The 22,316-nt window shown below is 37.9% G+C and overlaps 1 protein-coding gene across 1 annotated transcript in view; it reads left to right on the top strand.

The window, feature by feature from the left end:
- LOC124241290 (centromere protein P-like) overlaps positions 1-22,316 on the top strand; it is a 222,462-nt gene that overhangs the window by 13,992 nt on the left and 186,154 nt on the right. Inside the window, exons 2-4 of the mRNA XM_046664960.1 lie at positions 1,253-1,434; positions 3,259-3,347; positions 13,609-13,697. Coding sequence (XP_046520916.1) covers positions 1,253-1,434; positions 3,259-3,347; positions 13,609-13,697 — 360 coding nt within the window. The remainder of the gene's footprint in view (positions 1-1,252; positions 1,435-3,258; positions 3,348-13,608; positions 13,698-22,316) is intronic.

The following is a 22,316-nucleotide window of genomic DNA, read 5'->3' as shown; positions in this document are numbered from 1 at the left end:
TGTACGGGGTGTGGGGGGAGTTGGGGAGATAAAGCAGGAAAAAAAAAAGATTGGCAACAATTGTTAGCCCAGGTGCCAATCTTTAAAAAAAAAAAAATTCAGAGTTGGGTTATTTCCTATAGACATGGTATGAGGTCAAAAGAGGATAGGCTAATGCAGTGGAATTAAGAATAGAAAAGGAAGGATACCTATGTGAAGGAGCAGAAAGGATGGCAGTAGGTCCAGATGCGAAGGGAGTAACAGAGCGAAGGATGACTCCAGAGATATGGAGCTTGAGATATCAAGGGATAGCTTTTATCATTAACGAAAGTACGACAATTTGGAGGAAAAGTTACCTTGAGGAAAACATTTGGTGAGTTATCAAGCTAAGTCTACCTTGGAGGAAGAAGAGATAAATGGTTAGAGGTGTGCTTTAGGAGGTACTGTCACAGAAATGCTGAGATTAATCATCGAGTATTCCTCTGGAATGAGAGAATGCATATTTAGGACAGCAGAGGAAAGAGTGTTAGGGTTTTATTCCAAGGTTGGAGGTAAGAAGCAGGGACAGTAGAGGACCCAAGATGTAAAGTGAAAATCAAGATAATTGCGCCCCGACATCAAAGGAAGGCATGTTTAAAGATGGCACAAGTCAACAGTGTAGAATACAGCAGATCGTACAAGGGCAATAAAGGATGACATAAAGTAAAATGCCATTCAGTGTGATTATTAGCTGAAATTTTACTCCTTTTCAAGGAAAATAGAGTTATATGTTCTCATTGAAGAATGTCTGGTCACAGTGTTGCTTAAAGAGATAATGCTGTTATTCCTTTGAAATTCTCCCCTCCCCACCCCACTCCCATTCTTAGATTTCCTCAGAATTTCTTTCTTAGTATAAAATGCTCTGGGATACTTTGTTTTAGAATTTAAACCTGGCTAATTTATTTTGTTTTCAATTTTGTGACATCTTTTAAAATAATTTGAGATGTCTTGGGATATGAGACATTCTAATTTTGCAAAGTACTCATGTTATAATTTATTTTACAGTTGTTTCTAATATGTACAAATCTGGTAGTATAATTTGATTAGGTTTATTTTGTGTTGAGAATAAAGATTGCTGTGTTAGTAGCTACATTGGTTTTGAGAAAAAAATCTTAGGTAGTTTTAATGGGAAGAGAGTAAGAAGGACAAAATGGGAATTGTTTAAAGAAATTCAGTGAAATCCTTGTTAGTGGTTTCCTCATTGGCGTAATTATTTCTGATATTTGCTTTTTAGAAAATCCTTTCAAGAAATATACCAATCAGATTCTGAAGGATGGGAATCTTCAAAAGATCTGAGAAGTCATCTTGGACATTTGGAATCAGAAATTTTATTTCTAAGTACACTTACTGGCATCAAGATAAGAAATTACTCCAAGAAGACAAAGGACCTGACAAGCACTGAGATGACAGAAAAGAGTAAGTGTTAATCTAGAAGAGGTGTTGAAGCTAACCTTGTATGCACAGGAAATTGGTTGTCATATCATTGAATTAAAATTCTACAAGGTAACTATTTGAATGTGTGATTGTGGTAGGCTTGTTTTGCCAGGTGTCTTTTGAACATGACAGCATCCATAAGACTCTTTTAAAAGCCGCCTGAGGGGCTGGCCCTGTGGCGTAGTGGTTAAGTTTGCATGGTCCACTTCAGTGACCCAGGGTTTGTGGGTTCGGATCCTGGGCACAGACCTACACACCAGTCATCAAGCTGTGCTGTGGCAGCATCCCACATATGAAATAGAGGAAGAGTGGCACAGATGTTAGCTCAGCGACAATCTTACTCACCAAAAAAAGCGCTGCCTGAGGTAGAGGTTAAAGAAGGCACAGTCTCTGTCATTAAGTAACTTAATACTCAGGTAACAGAGATAAGTGATTGTAAGAACAACAACTCTTAGGAGTTGTTGCTACTGACATGAGAGTTGCCTCATGTACAGTGTTCTACTCCTAATGAACATGGCCTATGGCCAAGATAAATGTTTCAGCAGCTGGACCATTTGCCAAAGGAGAGTTTCTGGTCCCAGTGCCTAGGTTTTATTGCACGGATATGTGATGCACTAACAGGGAAGGGGAGGCCAATTCAGCTGTACAGTTGGATGTTGAGAACTTGGGACAAGAATAACATTCCCTAAGGAAGGAATCGCTTTTGGAAATGCTTCCTGACTTTTCCACTGAAATAGCCCTCATGACAGGAGAGAGAGTGACCCTCAGAGGGTCTTGGGCAACTTACCTCACTAGAAGTTTGAATTACATATAGAAATGACTGATGGAATTTAGACACTCCAGGTGCTTGAGAGGAGGAGATGGAATACAGAGAGGATGGAGAGTGAGATTAGATCAGGTACAAGACTTTTACTAGTGTGAAGGAGTCTCAGTCTTCCTAGTTTGAGTCCCAGGTTCACCCCATCTGCTGAAGTTCTTGGTGCTACCAATTTTAGAAAGCCCTTCTCATGTTGTGTGAATGGCTTGATTCCGAACTTTCCGCATTCTTGGGTCTGCCAGGTCAGTCTCACTTTTCCACGTGATATCTGGCTCATCCATCTGATTTCCAGCTTCCAAAATTAGGTTACTCTCATCTTCTTCTCTTTATCCTTGTAGAATTGTGCCCTTCTAAAAATACCTTCATTAGCAAACCTAGATGGTGATAAAGTCAGAATAATGGTTATCTCTTGGGGGGTAGTGTATAACCTGGGAAAAGGCATGAGGAAACTTTATGGGGTACTTTAAAATTTCTGTATCTTGATCTCTGTGGTGGTTACATGGGAAATACATATGTTAAAAAAAAATCACACTGTATACTTAAGAATACGGCATTTTATGCATTTAAGTGCATTCATGTTATACCTAAAAGAAACCTTCTGATATCGTTTTAGTAAAGTTTTGAGAGATAACAGAGGTAAATACATGGATCCAATTTACTGTCTTCAACTAGAAGCAGATAAAGTTGCAAAAATGAAAAATAACAGTTATCATGATTCAAATTTGTCTAGGGTTATACTAGCATATTTCTATTTCATACCTTAATCTTTGGTATAATTGAGAAGTAGAAAGTATAAGTTGTCTTCAGTGCTATTTTGCAAAGCTAATCAATTTGATGCACGTTCTTCCAGATATTTTCATTGCAAATACTAACATACGCTTTCACACATATACTCACATGTATTATAGATATTCACACAAAATTGAACAATAGATATTTGAAGGAAATTGTTACTTTTCAAGCAAAATATTTGGTTTTTTGATTTACAGGTATAAAGAAAGTTCTACAGAGACACAGATTATCAGGAAATTGCCACATGATTACATTTCAACTTGAATTTCAGATTCTGGAAATCCAGGTAAGTTAAGGAGTGTGTTGTGATAACAGAGATTCTGCTGCTATGGAATAAAAAATTCCCCTCCATCCCCGGCCTCCAGCAGTGGCCGAGCTGAGGAGGAGTTCATGAGCTGGGGCCCCTTGTAGCACATTTGTGCAAAGTGATACCATTTCAAAAAATTTTTTTAAGTGTAAATACCCAGCAATTGTGTATGGTAGGGTTGTTGCTGAGGACATAGGTGCTTTGTTGGAGGGCAGGGAGCAAGATGCTCCTGGGCTCCCAGTGCAAGCCACAGGTCATGGGAACAGTCCTGGATGCCCTTTGAGTCAGTTGATATGCCAGCCGTCTATTTTCTATTAGTTATCTCTTGCTGCTTAACAAATTTCCTCAAAATTTAATAGCTTAAAACAACAAAAACATTTATTATCTCACCCATTTTCCATTGGTCAGGAATTTGGGAGCAGCTTAGTTGAGTGTTCTTGCTTAGGGCCTCTCATGAGATTGTGGTCATCTGGGACTACAGCCATCTGAAAACTGCTCAGGGTTGGAGGATTAGACGCCAAGGTGGTTCATGGATACGCCAGCAAGTTATACTGGACTACTGAGACACAGCACAGGAGAAAGATACTTTTGACTAAGATTTTCACATAAAATCAGGAAGCAGACAGAATGATAACATGCAGCCTTTGGTCAGGATGGGGCAGTACAAGGCTTAGACACCTTCAAAGGCTGGTTTCAGGAAGAGTGGGATCCAGGCATAATTTTGAGAACTGACCGGGACTAGGCACATACTTTGATAGCAGAAAGCAATCTCAATCAGTTGATTTTGTGAGCTGGGCCTACAGGGAGTGTATGTAGAGAAGAACAGGGAAGGGCAGGCAGGCTGCCTCAACCTCAGGTCATCAGATAGTTGCAGTGCTAAGTCTTGCTGACAAGCTGCTTGGTTGTGTTCAGTCATGTGCCAGGATTCCTCATCCTTGTCCTCAGCCACAAAAACAGCCCCAAGTTGTCCCTTCTTGTATGGAACAGGAGTTAATGTTAGGTAATCAGGACCCTGCCTCCTTAGGTGTCAGACACTGCCCCAACTAGTCAAGAGTGCCTGGGTCCGGATAGCTGGGCTAGAGCTTTTGCTTTTTATAAACTTTTTGCAAGCCATGTCTCTAGTTGACCACTGACACTGGCAGGCTGGGAATGGGCTGAGGGAGGTCTGGGCGCCTCATCTGATGATAGCTCCCAGCTTGGTCCTGTCAGGATGACCAAGAACATCCACAGTGTGGCGTTGCCAATGCTGATTGAGCAGGATCTGACACAGGGGCATGGGTGATGGGTGACCCTAGGCAAGGTACACTGTTCCCAGGTTGGCACCAGGCCTTGGGGCCATGCATGATCACTAAGGCAATATCATAGTCCTGTATGACCTCAAAGATCATCTGCTGAAGACTAAAACAGAACATGGGCCCAAATGGATTGGTGTCATTTTGGATTAACAGTCTGTGTCAGGATCCCATGCTTCTCTTTTGTGCAGCCCAGGAGCTCCTGGATGTTTTCCCATTGCAGAATGTTGCATAATCGGACCAAATGCATTTTCTTTCTTTGTGGCTAATGTGATCCTTAACTCAGAGTGGTGATACACCAAATATTCACCTGCATCCTGACTTCTATTAATGGGCCAGGACTACAGTCCATGGTAAGGTTGGAGGAGTCATAGGCCTCAGGTCCAGTCCCATGTCTGAGAACATTTGCACTGTCACTGGACACATTGCCCAGGAAACTTCTCAGGAGTATCCTGGGAGCCTTGGGGTCCTGAAGGCTTTTTCTGCTGTAGGTATATGTCTTTTTCACAGTCTCTCCATGGTTATCTGGAGAGAAGCTAGACTGTGGGCAAAATTAGGCTTGTCCTTTGGAGGCTTATGCACAAGTCTGTCTGAAAAGAGAAAGACTGTCCTCTGAAGTTGGGGTCAATGAGCTGCTCAGTGGAGCTGTACACTGTAGGATGGTTGTGCCCAGAGATTATCAGAGTTCTCGTTAATGGGGCTGTGGCTTGAGAGATGAAATAGACTGCAGTATTGTAACTTCATTTTGTTTAAAATGCATACTTGGGTCACCTTAAGTATCTGAAGGAAAACGTCAAATGGTAGTTTCATCTTATCACGAGTCAGATCACAGTTTGGGGAAATTTGTTATAACTCGATGTGCTTCTGAAGAATGACTACTGCCTGACCAGAGGCATTCCTAGCGTGAACTGGCACTGGGCCCCTGTAGCTCCCACCGTGGCTTGGCCTCCTGGTCGTTGCTGTCCGCCCTGAGGCTGCACAGACAGGACCAGAACCATGTGGGCCCTGCCACACAGGCCCTGCTACCCTTGCAGCAGTGGCCATGCTCCCTGCCTCCTACCAGGCAGTGACGACATCAGCCCAGACCTCACCTTCCTGTCAACAGTATTTTAAGCTAATATTCTCACCCCCATACCACCAAAGCATGATCAAAAATTTTGTGACAATTTAGTAATGGCCTAAATTTATACTGTTAGCTCACATGCTGAGTGAATTAGAATTAGTTGAGCTGCACATGACAGAAAACTTAAAAATAAGGGTGGTTCAAAGTACTAGACATTTATTTCTCAGCTGCTTAAACAGATTGTAGGGTAAGTGTTCAAAGGCTAGTATTGTGACTTCATAATCATCAGGCTCTGCCATCACCCACCTGGCTTCCAAATCATGGTGCAATTATCACTTTAGCATTTCAGGCATCAGGAAGGGGTGGGCAAACAAGGGCTCACCTTTTCCCGTGAAGGACACTTTCTCGAACTTGTAATATCCATCATTTTCACCTACATTCCATTGGCCAATAAGTTAGCGCAAGGAAGGCTGGAAATGTAGTCTTCGTTGTGCATGGCCGTGTGGCCAGTGAAAAATTGGGGCAAGAAAGAAGTACAAATACTGGGATCTACCAGCAGTTTCTGTCCCATATGCGTTAGGGGATGCAGGAAAAAAATCTAAGGAGAGGAACAGCTGATATTCTTTTACAGATAGTCTTTTACAGACATAGAACACAGTAATTGCCAGATAAAGAGATGTAAGTTGTTGTTCACATTTCAAAGTATGTAGGTGTTTTTGGGTGTTTTTTCCTTCTTCTCCCCAAAGCCCCCCAACACATAGTTGTATACTCTAGCTGTGAGTGCCTCTGGTTGTGCTGTGTGGCACACTGCCTCAGCATGGCCTGATGAGCGGTGCCATGTCTGCGCCCAGGATCTGAACTGGCAAAACCCTGGGCTGCCGAAGTGGAGCGCACGAACTTGACCACTCAGCCATGGGGCCGACCCCCAAAGTATGTAGGTGTTTTTAAATTGCTTGATTTTACTTAATTTGCTACAGAAAGAGTATGCTCTCCCTATGTTAAGAATGCTTGCTTTCTCTGCACATTTCCAATTTTATGATTCTTTTTGAGAACCAGACTGGTAAGCAAGATGTTAAAAGCTATCACAAAAACTCCCAAATGAGCAAGATTTTTTTTTTTTTTTTAAAGATTTTATTTTTTCCTTTTTCTCCCCAAAGCCCCTCCAGTACATGGTTGTATATTCTTCGTTGTGGGTCCTTCTAGTTGTGGTATGTGGGATGCTGCCTCAGCGTGGCTTGATGAGCAGTGCCATGTCCGCGCCCAGGATTCGAACCAACGAAACACTGGGCAGCCTGCAGCAGAGCGCGCGAACTTAACCACTCAGCCACGGGGCCAGCCCCTCAAATGAGCAAGATTTTAGGGATAAGTCATATGGGACTCAGAGACTTTCTTGGAGAAGAGAACAAAGGACTGTCTCATTTTGTTGTTGTTACTTAGAATTCTGATGTAATGGGGTGATGAGAATTGTTTTTACGTTTGTGTTATTTCATGGTAAATCCTCACGTATTCTAGGCCTACTTGTGTAAGTACACCTGTAGAAATCTATCTCTGTGGAACTGCGAAGTCGAGGAGATGTGTATGTAAATTCTGATTGATAATACCAAATTGCCTTCTACAATGGCTTTACCATTTTATGATGTTGAGCAGATTTTTATATTTAAGAATTTTATCTTTGAGGAAAAAAAACAATGGTGAAGACATAGCAAGCTTGTGTGTTCTAAAATGTTTTTTTAAACAAAATTTCCACTAGAGGGAGATGTTAAGCTATCAGAATATTAAAAAGGAACGTAAATAATGAAACTGTCTTACTTATAGAATATTGTTATAGTAAAATCATAGTAATACAATGTTAGAAAAATGCCCTAAAATCATATGAATAGAATATTGGAACCCAAAGTGACCTTATAGATTATCTAGTTCAGCCCCCTTATTTATAGGGAAATGTACCCAGGGCATTTGAATGATTACCCACGTTGGCATAGCTATTGTTTTCAGAAGTGGTTGGAACATACAAGTATGTTCCAGGATTTACTGTCTGTTGTTAGCGCTGTTTCTGAGGAGTTGCAAGGACTTCAGAATTAACATGTGTCAGCATTCACAGTCCATGCAGCATAATAAATCAGATGGGTGGGAGTTTGTGGAGAAAGGGCAGATTAAGTATGTTTTCATAACTTCTCTCTCTGAAACCAGTGAAAGAAGAAAATTAGACAAAAAGAGGGAAATGTTTTAATTAAAAAGAATATAATCCCATATCACAGACTCCAAAGAAAGTGTACTTGATATGATGACATTTGAACCTAAATGAAAGAAAAGACTGAAGTCTGATACAGATTGCTTCAGGAGCAGTATATAAATTTTGCAAAGTTAACTGGACCGTTATCCTGAATGTCTCTACCCACAATCCTTAAGTTGTAGAAAAGAATGAGAACTGCAATCTTAAATGGACTGGGGTAGCGAGGAATGTGCTGCTGAGACTCAGGCAGGGGCTTTGACGTCAGATTGTTTATAAGGTCCTTCCCCTTGTTTACCGACTGGGGAGGATTGACCTGGTTAGCAGTATGACAGGGAGGAGAGAGATGGGCAAACCGTATCTTGAAGTCAACTTTCCAGTGGCTAAACTGAATCCACAACCCACCAAAAAGAAAAAAAATAGAGGGGCCAGTAAATTATAGGCTTTATGCTGACGGGATTATTTACCTATCCTAATGCCTGTAAGTCCAAAATCCAACACACCCACACATACTAGAACAAAAGACAAGAGGTGCCTCTGAGATTTTTTATTCTTTTGTAGCAGCTGTATTGAGATATAACTCAGATACCATATAATTTATCCATTTAAAGTATACGTTCATTAGTTTTTGGTAAATTCACAGAGTTGTGCAATGATTACCACATCAACTTAGGACGTTTTTATCACCTCAAAAAGAAAGCCCATCTTCTTTATCACCTCTCAGTCTCCTTCCTTCTGCCCAGACCTAAGCAAGAGCTAATCTGTCTTCTGTCTGTATGGATTTACCTATTCTGGACATTTTCTGTAAATAGAATCATATAATATGTGGTCTTTTGGACTGGCTTCTTTGACTTAGCATAATGTTTTCAAGGTTCATTCATGTTATAGTGTGTCTTATTACTTCATATATATATATATATTTTGACTGAAAAATATTCTGTTGTGTGGATATATCACATTTTGTTCATTCATTCTTCAGTTGATGGGCATTTGTGTTGTTTTCACATATTGACTGTTATGAATAATGTGGCTATAAACATTCATGTACATTTTTCTTGGGTTTATATCTAGGAGTAGAATTACTGGGTCAAATGGAACTACCAGGTGATAACTAATGACGTTAAGCATCTTGTATATCATCTAAAGAAACGTTTGTTGAGATCCTTTGCCTGCTTTTCAATTGGGTTGTCTTTTTATTATTGAGTTGTAAGAGTGCTTCTGTAATTTCTGTTTCTGATTAGATATGGTGATAGATGCCTACAGACAGCCTACTTAAACTGCAGCTGCTCCTGACAATTGCCGCTATATCCTCGAGTAGCTGAAAAACTAAACAAAGATTACATACCATCAATATCCATTTCTCCAGCAGCTCAAGATACAAAGAGACAAGTCAGATGGTGCCCAGACAAATGGGGAAGAGTCAAGAAGTATCCACTCACTCTGTCCTTAGGAAATAGCAAAAACTGCTAGATGTACCTCTTAAAAAAATACCACCCATGGAGTTAAAAGCACAAGGAGAGTGCAGAGTGCTTTCATCATCATTTAGGGCCTATGTCAAAGTACTGCCATGAAAGAAATTAGTAAGAAAATGGAGATAAATTTACTTTGGAAGAATTAATCCAGGAAATACAGGAACGTGCTATATAAAAACTGCTCTGACTCTCGAAAGCATTTAAAGAAAATTGAATAAGAAAAGGAGAGACCTGAGAGAAATGAAGGAAGAATAAAATGATTATAATGCTGAAAACTACACTAGATGCAGCCAATAGTAGACTAGGAGGATAGGCTTGAGAGAAATCGCTTGTTAGCGTGTTTGAAGGAAAAGAGATGTGGAAGATAATGAAGAGTCAATATATGATTTTTCCATAAAAAAAAGAATCGAAAAAAAGTGGAAGAGAAATTATAGGCAAACATAGAAGAAAATTTACTAGCGTAAAGGAGAAAACCTGAATTTGCAGATCAAAATATTTAACAGTTTATTTAACAATCCCCATTATTGAATATAGAATTGTTTTTGTCTTTTTGTAATGTGTAGCACTGTAATGAATATCTTTATTCATAAGTCTTTGTCTTCATTTTTTATTACTTTAGGATAAATTCTTAGAAGTCAAATTGCTGAGACAGAGACTATGAATATTTTGAGTTAGGCATTGTCAAATGGTTTCTTAGATTAAAATGTCATCTCATTGTTTAACCTTACATTTATCTTATTACTAGTGAGATCGAACATTTTTTTCCATACACATTGTCTTTTACCTCTGAGTTTTTAAGTTCATGTCTTTTTTTTTAATTAAGATTATGATAGTTAACAACCTTGTGAAATTACAGTTGTACATCATTATTAGTCATGTTGTAGGTCCACCACTTCACCCCTAGTGCCCTTTCCCCTGGTAACCACCGATCAGTTCTCTTTGTCTATATGTTAACTACCACCTATGAGTGGAGTCATAGAGAGTTCGTCTTTCTCTGTCTGGCTTATTTCACTCAACATAATACCCTCAAGGTCTATCCATGTTGTTGTGAATGGGATGACTTTGTCCTTTTTTATGGCTGAGTAGTATTCCATTGTATATATATACCATCTCTTCTTTATCCAATCATCAGTTGCTGGGCACTTAGGTTGGTTCCATGACTTGGCTATTGTGAATAATGCTGCGATAAACATAGGGATGCATGGGACTTTTGGAATTGCTGATTTCAGGTTCTTAGGATAGATACTCAGTAGTGGGATGGCTGGGTCACAAGGTATTTCTATTTTTAACTTTTTCAGGAATCTCCATACTGTTTTTCATAGTGGCTGCACCAATTTGCATTCCCACCAACAGTGTATGAGGGTTCCCTTTTCTCCACAGCCTCTCCAACATTTGTCACTCTTGGTTTTGGATATTTTTGCCATTCTAACAGGTGTAAGGTGATATCTTAGTGTAGTTTTGATTTGCATTTCCCTGATGATTAGTGATGATGAGCATCTTTTCATGTGTCTATTGGCCATCTGTATATCTTCTTTGGAGAAATGTCTGTTCATGTCTCCTGCCCATTTTGTGATCAGGTTGTTTGATTTTTTTGTTGTTGAGCTGTGAGTTTTTTATATATTATGGAGATTAACCCTTTGTCGGATAAATAACTTGTAAATATTGTTTCCCAGTTAGTGGGCTGTTTTTCTGTTTCAATCCTGTTTTCCCTTGCCTTGAAGAAGCTCTTTAGTCTGATGAAGTCCCATTTATTTATTCTTTCTATTGTTTCCCTCGTCTGAGGGGTTATGGTGTCCGAAAAGATTCTTTTGAAGCTGATGTCGAAGAGTGTACTGCCTATATTCTCTTCTAGAAGACATATTGTTTCAGGCCTAATCTTTAGGTCTTTGATCCATTTTGAGTTTATTTTTGTGAATGGTGAAAAAGAATGGTCGATTTTCAATCTTTTGCATGTGGCTGTCCAGTTTTCCCAGCACCATTTGTTGAAGGGACTTTCTTTTCTCCATTGTAGGCCCTCAGCTCCTTTGTCGAAGATTAGCTGTCCATATATGTGTGGTTTTATTTCTGGGTTTTCAATTCTGTTCCATTGATCTGTGCACCTGTTTTTGTACCAGTACCATGCTGTTTTGATTACTGTAGCTTTGTAGTATGTTTTGAAGTCAGGGATTGTGATACCTCCAGCTATGTTCTTCTTTCTCAGGATTGCTTTAGCAATTTGGGGTCTTTTGTTGCCCCATATGAATTTTAGGATTCTTTGTTCAATTTCTGTAAAGAATGTCATTGGGATTCTGATTGGGATAGCATTGAATCTGTAGATTGCTTTAGGTAGAATGGACATTTTAACTATGTTTATTCTTCCAATCCATGTGCATGGAATGTCTTTCCATCTCTTTATGTCGTCATCAATTTCTTTCAAGAAAGTCTTGTAGTTTTCATTGTATAGATCTTTCACTTCCTTGGTTAAATTTATCCCAAGGTATTTTATTCTTTTTGTTGCGATTGTGAATGGGATTGAGTTCTTGAGTTCTTTTTCTGTTAGTTCATTGTTAGTGTTTAGAGATGCTACTGATTTATGTATGTTGATTTTATACCCTGCAACTTTGCTTTAGCTGTTGATTGTTTCTAATAGTTTTCCTATGGATTCTTTGGGCTTTTCTATATATAAGATCGTGTTGTCTGCAAACAGCGAGAGTTTTACTTCTTCATTGCCTATTTGGATTCCTTTTATTTCTTTTTCCTGCCGAATTGCTCTGGCCAACACCTCCAGTACTATGTTGAATAAGAGTGGTGAAAGTGGGCACCCTTGTCTTGTTCCTGTTCTGAGAGGGATGGGTTTCAGTTTTTGTCCGTTGAGTATGATGTTGGCTGTGGGTTTGTCATATATGACCTTTATTATGTTGAGGTACTTTCCTTCTATACCTATTTTATTGAGGGTTTTTATCATAATGGGTGTTGGATCTTGTCGAATGCTTTCTCTGCATCTATTGAGATGATCATGTGGTTTTCTTTTTAAAGATTTTATTTTTTTCCTTCTTCTCCCCAAAGCCCCCTGGTGCATAGTTGTATATTCTTCTTTGTGGGTCCTTCTAGTTGTGGCATGTGGGACGCTGCCTCAGCATGGTTTGATGAGCAGTCCCATGTCCGCGCCCAGGATTCGAACCAACGAAACACTGGGCCGCCTGCAGTGGAGTGTGAGGACTTAACCACTCGGCCACGGGGCCAGCCCCTGATCACATGGTTTTTGTTTCTCATTTTGTTAATGTAGTGAATCATGTTGATTGACTTGCGGATGTTGAACCATCCCTGTGTCCCTGGTATAAATCCCACTTGATCATGGTGTATAATCTTTTTGATGTATTGCTGTATTCGGTTTGCGAAAATTTTGTTGAGGATTTTTGCATCTATGTTCATCAGTGATATTGGACTGTAGTTTTCCTTCTTTGTGTTGTCCTTGTCAGGTTTGGAGATCAGGGTGATGTTGGCTTCATAGAATGTATTAGGGAGTGCTCCATCTTCTTTTATTTTCTGGAATAGTTTGAGAAGGATAGGTATTAAATCTTCTTTGAATGTTTGGTAGAATTCTCCAGAGAAGCTGTGTGGTCCTGGACTCTTATTTTTGGGGAGGTTTTTGATTACTGTTTCTATTTCTTTACTTCTGATTGGTCTATTCAGATTCTCTATTTCTTCCTGATTCAGTTTGTAGTTCATGTCTTTTGCCTTTTTCTTTTCAGGTTTCATATCTCTTTGTCGTGTTTATGGTAAAAATTTTCCTCAGTTTACTGTTTCTCTTTTAGTTATAAAGTCATTTTTTATATAGGTATTTTGAGTTTTTTATGTAATTGTATTCACTTATTTTTTTCTATTATTGTTTGTGTAGAAAGTTCTTCCTCACTCAGTAATCATTTAAATGTTTCTATTTCCTCCTAATATTTTATAGTTTATAGTTTCAGTGTTTACATTTAAGTCAGTAATTCATTTATTGGAGTTCATTTAGATTTTTGGTATGTAGCAAGGATCTACTTTTATTCTTTTAACAAATACCTGATATTTTCAGTACGTTTTCTTGATTATCTTTTTCTGTTACTTGGTGGAATTTCATTTTGCATATTTTTAAAGTATTTTTGTCTTTCTGTTTAAAAGTTTACTGTGCTCTGATACATAAATTTTGTTTTCTTTATTTTAGAATAAGAAGAGTTTATCTTCTGTTATTACTGACCTCAACATAATAATGGAGCCCACCGAATATTCAGAATTAAGTGAATTTGTGTCCAGGTAAAATATTTTAAAAATTTATTCTTTTAGGGATTAGTTTCACTCTACAGTTTTAAATTTGCCTTTTCTTTTATCTTGGTAAGTAAATATCAAAACATCTCTGAAAGCGTAACACCATTATTATGGGTTATATTTAAGCCTATATTCTTCATCTCTATTGTTGTTTTCTTCAATAAATATTTATTATACATTCACTATGTGCTAGGCATTAAAATGAAAATGTGAGCAAAAACAGATATAATCTTTCATCTTCATGGGATTTGTAGCCTAGTGGAAAAGTCAGATATTAAATAATCGTAAAAATAATCTAAAATAGAGTTTGTGTTAAATGCTACAGAGAAGAGTTACATATGCTGTTGAAGCATACATCAGGGATCTGACTCTTGGGGGAATATGGAACGATCTCCTGAAACTTGAGCTGAAATCCGAAAAACGAGTGGATATGGACTAACAAATAGGTCCTAGACAGAATAGCTTGTGCACAGGCACTGCTAGGAGGGAGCATGGCATCTGTCAGCAACTGACAGGAGGCCATAGTGACTGGAGGAGGGCAGGACAGGGGAGTGTGGTATAAGATGAGGCTAGCAAAGTGTGCATGTAAGGGCCACACCATGTGTGGTTTGGCATAAGCAGTTTGGTCACAGTCCTAAGACCAATGTGAGGCCGTTGAAAGGTTTTAAGCAGAGCCTAAGGAAGGCACAAGTGTGACATCCTAGAAAGTATTATTCTGGATGCTGCAGGGAGAAGGGATTGAAGGGGTGCAATAGTGGATACAGGAGAGTCAGTGACTAGTGTATTAAAAAAGTTCAGGCAAGAAAAGTTTGTAGTTTGGATAAGAATAATGGTAGTTGTGAAAGAGAGCTGGATGGATTTGGGGGATGTTTAGGAAGCACAATTGAATGGCCACGTTGGTAGTTGAATAGGGGGTCACGAGTTGCTGATGGGGATGACTCCTTGAAGATGATGATTGCATTTGTTGAAATAGGGAAAGTTGAAAGAGGGCCGTCTCAGGTGAGATTGTGAGTTCAGTTTGGACATGTTGAATTTGAGTGCCTGTGAAACACTGAACTGAAAATATGAAGTAGGCAGTTCAGGAGGGGTGTAGGTAGGAGATACAACACTGGAGTTATCTGCCAGGGAGTGAAAGTTACAGCCTTGAGCAGGAATGAGATTGTGGAGAGAATATAGAGTGAAAATAGGAAAGGGACTGGAACTGAACCTTGAGGAATTCTAAAATGTGCTGGCTGAACAGAAGAGAGGATCCTCCAAAGGAATTATAAAAGAAACTTTGAGAAGTGGGAGGAAAACCAGGAGTGTGTTGTGGACCATTGGCAACTGTGTTGACAGTTTTTCTTTGACATGAAGATATCTTTAAAGTGTCTTCTAGATTGCATGGGTTGTGAAAAGAAGTCTTCTATCATTGTTATTTTGTGTGTGTGGGTGTGGGTGTGTGTGTTTTGGGCTGCCTTCAAACATTTCTCTTTGTTCTGTTTTTCCACAATTTGACTGTGCTATTTCTAGGGTGTATTTGTGTGAAAATTCCCAACCATATCTTTTCAAATACTTCTTCTGTCCTGTTCTCTGTTCTTCTGCAGCTCTAATTACACGTATGTTAGAACATTGGATATATTTTCTCCACATTGGGATGCTCTGTTCTATTTCTTTCACTTTTTTTTTCTTTGCATTTCAGTTTGGATAATTTCTATTACCCTATCTTCAAGGTCACAGATCATTTCCTCAGCTGAAGTCCAATTTGCCAATGAGCCCGTTGGAGGAATTCTTCATCTCTAATGTAATGTTTTTTATTTCCAGCATTTTCATTTGATTCTTAATTTCTCTCTCTGCTGAAATTGTTCAAATGCTGCCCATTTGTTCATCCATGTTGTCCAGCTTTTCCACTAGATCTTTTAACGTATATTTTTTTCTTTATTGTTTTATTATGAAAAATTTCAAATATGCAAAAAAATAATAGTATAATTAACCTACAACTGCCCATTAGGCACCTTCAACAATTATCAATATTTTGCCAATCTTAGTACATCAATTCCTACACACACACATTTTTTAACTTTTAATTTTGAAAAATTATAGATTCACAAGAAGCAGCAAAAAAAACAATATACAAGAAGTTTCCATACACCCTTCATCTAGCCTCTGACAGTGGTAACATCTTGCATAATTATACTATCAAAACTAGAAAATTGACATTAGTGAAAACCAAAGGGCATTTTCAGATTTTCCTAGTTTTACAAGCACTTGTGTGTGTATGCGTGTTCTATGCAATGTTATCACCTGTGTAGCTTCATGAAACCACCACCACCACTTTCAGGATACAAGACTATTTCATACTCCTTTGTACTAGATCTTTTGTTCACCCAGTCTTTTTTGTTGTGGTAAATAAAATATATACAACATAAAATTTACCTTCTTAACCATTTTTATGTATACAGTTTTAAGTGTACATATTGTTGTACTGCCATCACCACCACCCATCTCCATAACTCTTTTCATCTTGTAAAACTGAAACTCTACCCATTAAACAACTCCCCATTTCTCTCTCGCTGCAGCCCCTAGCAACCACTGTACTTGTTTCTGTGTTTATGACTTTTAATCTTAGTTATTTTAAAGTCCCTGCCCAATAGTACCAAGACCTGAATCATCTTTGAGTCTGATTCTGCTGATTAGTTTACAACAGATCTTTTTTTTCTTGAGTTTTTGTCTCATAACTTTTTATTGAATGATAGACATTGTGGAAAAACAGTAGAGACTGAAGTGAAGAGTATTTATGCCCAGAAATGGGCACATTTCTTTTATCAGTGTTAGCATGAGAGTTAATTCAAGGTACTTAACTGTTGAGCTGGATTTGGGATTTTCGTGGCTTTTATTACCTTAAACACCACAGGCTTCAGCTTCTTGCAGCAATGGATTCAAATTCAAGTTCAGTTCTTCCTCATGCTTAGGTGGAGTTTTGGGAGCTGGCTGGTTTCCTCAGTGTTCCAGCTCCCCCCTCAGCTCTCAGGCGTTCCTCCAGGTCTGCACCTCCAGGGGCTGTCTTTCTCCATGCACTTGACTCCCCAGCAGCAGATGTTGATGCTTGTTGCTGGGTGCTGGCTTGATTGCCATCTGTTTATCCTCTTTGCTGAAGTTTATGTTCAACTCTTTTATTCATTGCTTCATCGGATTGTTTCCTTACTGTTGTTTTGAGAGTTCTTTATATATTCTGTATCCAAGGCCTTTGTCATAAGTGTGATTTCCAGATATTTTCTCCCATTCTGTAGCTTGTCTTTTCATTTTCTTAATGGTGTCTTTGAAAGAGCAAAATTTTTTATTTCAAGAAGACAGTTTATCTTTCTTTTATGTATATATTTAGCTCATGTTTTTGGTATGATGCCTGAGAACTGTTTGCCTAACCTCAGGTCATGAAAACTGTCCTCAAATTTTTTATAAATTTTTATAATTTTACTTTTTACATTTAGATCTATGATTCATTTACATTTAATGTAATTGTTGATATGTTTGGATTGAAGTCTGCCCACTTTGTAGTTATTTCTGTTCTTTCTCTGTTTTGTTCTTATATTTTCTCCTTCATGCCTTTTCTGGATTATTTGAATATTTTTTAATATTCCATTTTAATTTGATTTTCTTCTATATCTCTTACATGTTATGTAAATACGTGTATTATAATTATATATATTACTGGTTGTTCTAGGGATCACAGTCTACCTAGAATTAATATTTTGCCACTTTAAATGGCATATAGAACCTTTTACTAAATAGATTCCTTTACTCTCATGTCCTCATGTTACAGTTTTGATGTGTATTGTTTCTACCTACATTGAAACCCTCATCGGATAATGTTATAATTCTTACTTTCTTCCTTTTTATGTATTTGAAGGAACTTAAGAAGAATAATCTCATACATTTATGTAGATTTTTACTAATTTTACTCTTCATTCCTGATATTCCAAGCTTCCCTCTGGTATCATTTCCTTTTCGTCTGAAGAACTTTCTTTAGCATGTCTTCTTGAGTAGGTTCACTTGGACAAATCCTTTTCGTTTTCTTTCATCTGAGAATGTCATTGCTATGTCTTTGCTCCTGAAGGATATTTTCACTGGATATTAAGTTCTGGGTTGACAGTTCTTTTCTTTCCGTACTTTAAAAATGTCATTTCACTTCTCTCTGGCCTCTGTGGTGTCTGTGGAGAAATCCACTGTCTTTGAATCCTGCTTCCCCTATAGGAAATGTATCTGTTTTTCTCTAACAGGTTTCAGGATATTTTCTTTTTCTTTAATTATTGATAGTTTGATTATGATGTTTTTAGCCATGGATTTTTTTGTTTATCCTCTCTGGGGTTGTAAGCTTATGTCTTTTTACCAAATTTGGGAAATTTTCAGCCATTATTTCTTCAAATATGTTTTTTGCTCAGCACTTTTTCTCCTCTGCTCTTGGGTTTCTGATGGCATGAATGTAAAACCTTTTAGTGTTGTCTGATGGGTCCCTGAGGCTCTATTCATTTTTTCTAAACTTTTCTTTCTGTTTTTGGTTTTTCTTCTTCTTCTCCCCAAAGCCCCTGAGCAAATAGTTGTATATCCTAGTTGTGGGTCCTTCTGGCTCTGCTCTGTGGGATGCTGCCTCAGCATGGCCTGATGAGCAGTACTAGGTCCGCGGCCAGGATCCAAACCAGCAAAACCCTGGGCCGCCAGAGCGGAACTCCTGAACTTAACCACTTGGCCAAGGGGCCAGCCCCAACCTTTTCTTTCTGTGTTACTCAGATTGAATGGTTTCTGTGTACTTACCACCACCATCAGGAATCAAACAGTTCCAGCAACACAGAAAATCCGTCACACTCTCCCTTTATGGTCACACCCTCCCCCACTCTTACCCCCTGGTTAATCTGCTCTATCTTTATCACTAGAGTGTCGCATTTTACCAAATGTTGAGTAAATGAAATCACACAGTGTGTAACCTTTTGAGACCAGCTTCCTTACTTGGCATAATGCCTTTGAAATCCATCCATATTTTCATTTCTGAGTTGTGTTCCACTGTGGACACTAGCTTGTTTATCCATTCACCTGTTAGAGGACATTCAGGTTATTTCCAGGTTTTGGTGATTATGAATAGAGCTGCTATAAACATTCATTAGAGGATTTTATGAATGCAAGTTTTCTTTTCTCTAGGGTAAGTAACCAGAAGTGGGATTGCTGCGTCATATGATAAGAAGATGTTTAAATTTATAATAAACTGCCAAACTCTTTACCAGAACAACCATACCATTTTGCATTCCTACCAGCAGTGTATGAGAGTGATTGATAATATTTTAGTGAATTAACTTCTGATATGCACCTGATTTTAGACCTAATATCCTAGGAATTTATTTTTAAAATAGAAGTGTAGAATTTTTATTTTAAATTTCTTTTCGTGTTTTGCTTCATCTTTGAGAAAGAGACATTTGGAGTTATTTTACTGTTCTGACTATTCTAGTTGAAATTGAAATGTGTTGTTGCCAACATTTTGTGAAAGAAATCCATAACATCTGTTTTACATTTAGTGAAGTTTGGACTATGCTTGGGAAACATAAATAAATTACAATCACTCTTATAGTTGTAGAGCCAACACATACACACATTTTCTTTATATAATGGAAAACTGTATGTGCTGTAATAGAGTTCCTTTTATGGAGATGTAAAGGGGAGTGAAGGAATTGTAACTCAGAGTGCTTTTAAGTAAAGTGCTTTTTTAAAAATTTATATAACAAACATTCTCTCTCTCTCTCTCCTTGTCTCTGAGTATCTCTAGCGTGTGTGTTTAAACTTTGACCATTGTAGTTTTTAAGATTTTTTTTTTCTTGGCTCACTCCCTCATCACATGATTAAGAGCTTATATTTTGCACCCTTGTTTGATGGAGATTAAAATATCATGTCACTTTGGCTTGTAAGATCTAATGAAGTAACTGCTGTTGTTTATAGGCCTACATCCTTTGGAGAGTAATTTGTTCTCTCAGACGTTAAAAAGTATTTGTAATAGCTATCACAATAGGTTTTAACACTGCATCTCCAGTGTTTCCTTGAAAATATATGATTACGTAGCTGTGTGTTAATGCAACTATTTTTTTATTTTCTTCTTTGTTTTCTGTGTGTCCTCTGTTCTTTTATTCTTCCGTTCCTATTTCCTGCTTTCTTTTGGATTACTTCAATACTTTTTAGTATTCCATTTTAATTTATTTACTGGCTTCTTGGCCATATCTGTTTGTATTATTTTTTATATTGGCTGCTAGAGGGCTTGCAACATATATAACATAACTTTTAACAGCCTACTTAGATTTAAGACTTTACCCCTGCAAGTACAGTCTGGAAACCTTATAACCATAGAGATCCTTTCCCTCCCTGCTTCATGTTGTAGTTTTCATGTGAATCACAGTCATATATATGCACTGAAAACTCCATCAGACAACGTTAGGATTTTTTACTTTCAACCATCATAATGTAATTTAAAGAACTTAAGAGAGGACTAATAATTTGTCATACTTATTCAGATTTTTACCATTTCTCTTGCTCTTCTGAGGGAACCTTTTTAGAAGACATGCATATATCATGGCTCTGTCTCCTAAATACTTTGGTGTGCATTTCTAAGAATAGAGGTATTCCCTTACTACTCATAGCAGTGATTGATTTCATAAATTGACATTGATGTAGTACTTTTATCTAATTTGCCATGCATATTCCAATTTTGTTAGTTGATCTAATAACGTCCTTTATTGCATTTTCTTTTCCCCTGCAGTACATGATCCAGTCTCGAGTTAAGTATTGCATTTAGTTGTCCTGTATTTATAGGTTTCTTGAATGTGGAATAATTCCAGAGCCTTTCTTTGCCTTTTGTAACTTTGCCATCTTTAAAAAAAATACCATTCTTCCACCTTTTTTTCCCGAAAGAATGTTCCCTATTTTGTCTTTGATCTTATGATCAATTGCTGTTATGTATTCTCAGGCAAAATACTGCCTGGGTGACGTTTTGTCCTTCTCAGATATCTGTCCTCACAGGTGATGATAATTTTGATCAATTGGTGAAACTGTTGCCAGATTCTCTGTGGTATCATCACTTTTTTTTTTCCTCTCTTGCAGCTAGTAGGCAGTCTGTGGGGAGACACTTTATGACCGTGCAGACACTACTCTTCATTAACATGTCTCCCTAGGTTTAGCATCCCTGATGATTCTTATCTGACCCGCTCTTTACAGTGATGGTTACAAAATGACGATTTTTCAATTCCAACCTTTCCTCCACATTTCTCAACAGGCACTAGGCCTTGTGCTTGGAAACAGATCTCCCTTCTCCCCTGTGTATGTGTGTCTATGTGTACATATCTATATATTTTAGGTATAGTTTCATTTGTCCTTATTTTTTCCAATAATTTATAATTCCTCATTCTTCTTATTTATTTTGGTATTCAAATTATGTTAGACTTGACCAATGGGAACCCCTTTAAGATGGCTCCTGAATACATATAATATTCCCTCATCATATTTTTGAGCACTTACTTAGATTCTGGCATGAAAAGATTTTCCAGGCTCAAAGTATACCTCTTCTGCTCCAGTATGTAAATTTAAAAATAAATAAATACTGTGTATTGAAAGCATGTTATATACTTTGTACTGTATTAGTCTTTAAGAATATAATGATGAACAAGAATATAGTTTCTGACTTCATGAAGCTGACAAACAAGTGAATGAGCAAAACCAGTAATGGGTGGTAAGCAATAATGGGATAAGTGCACACCTACTATGTGGCAAGCACTGTTGAATGTGCTTAATATGTAGCTGTGAACAAAACAAAACATCCCTCCCTCCATAAACTTGTTTTCTAATAAGGGAAACAAGCAGTAAACAAAAATGATGTGTAAAGTAAATAATACATTAGATGGAGGTCAGTGGTATGAAGAAAAGTAAAGTAGAATGGGAGATAGGGAATGTACAGTGTGAGGGAGAGGTATCCATCTTTAAACAGCATGGCCGGGGAACGCCTCGTTGAGAGGGTGACTGTGAGTAGGTCAGGGAGCCAGCCTTGCCTGATCGTACCCAGCTGGTTATCAACTCTAGTTACTCTTGAAAAATGTATCACATTTTGCCTTTGTATTATGATCACTTAGTATGTATGTCTTTTCCTTAGTGTAAATTACAAATATGTGATAACAAGGACAGTATACCTTCATATGACATATTTCAGTGGGTGAGTTTTTTCCTTAAACTAGTGACTACTGCAACTGAATTAGGAAAGATATTTAATCTCAGTGGAGCCCTTTCTTTATCTGCAAAATGAAGGAACTGGATAAAATTATTTGCAAGGTTCTGGTCTATTCCAAAAGTTTATATTTTACGAATCAAAGAATAAAAATCTTTCTGAGAAATAATGAAAGTTATTGGAATTGGAATGATAGAGCTATTAGAAGAAAATCCGTGACTGTGGTCTCTCCTTTACAACATGGAATGATTGCCAATATTTGGGGACTGCTTCTCAGCACAACTGGATCTGCAAAACACTGTTCCTGTGGGTCACCCACTCTACATGGAATTACTTCATCTACAGATTGCTTATTGTTTGGTATTACTTGTGGCACAGATTCCTAA

The sequence above is a fragment of the Equus quagga genome, chromosome 6 (genome assembly GCF_021613505.1).
Source record: "Equus quagga isolate Etosha38 chromosome 6, UCLA_HA_Equagga_1.0, whole genome shotgun sequence".
Classification (NCBI taxonomy): domain Eukaryota; kingdom Metazoa; phylum Chordata; class Mammalia; order Perissodactyla; family Equidae; genus Equus; species Equus quagga.
The sequence above is the reverse complement of the archived record's forward strand: the minus strand, read 5'-3'. Positions and strand labels throughout refer to the sequence as shown.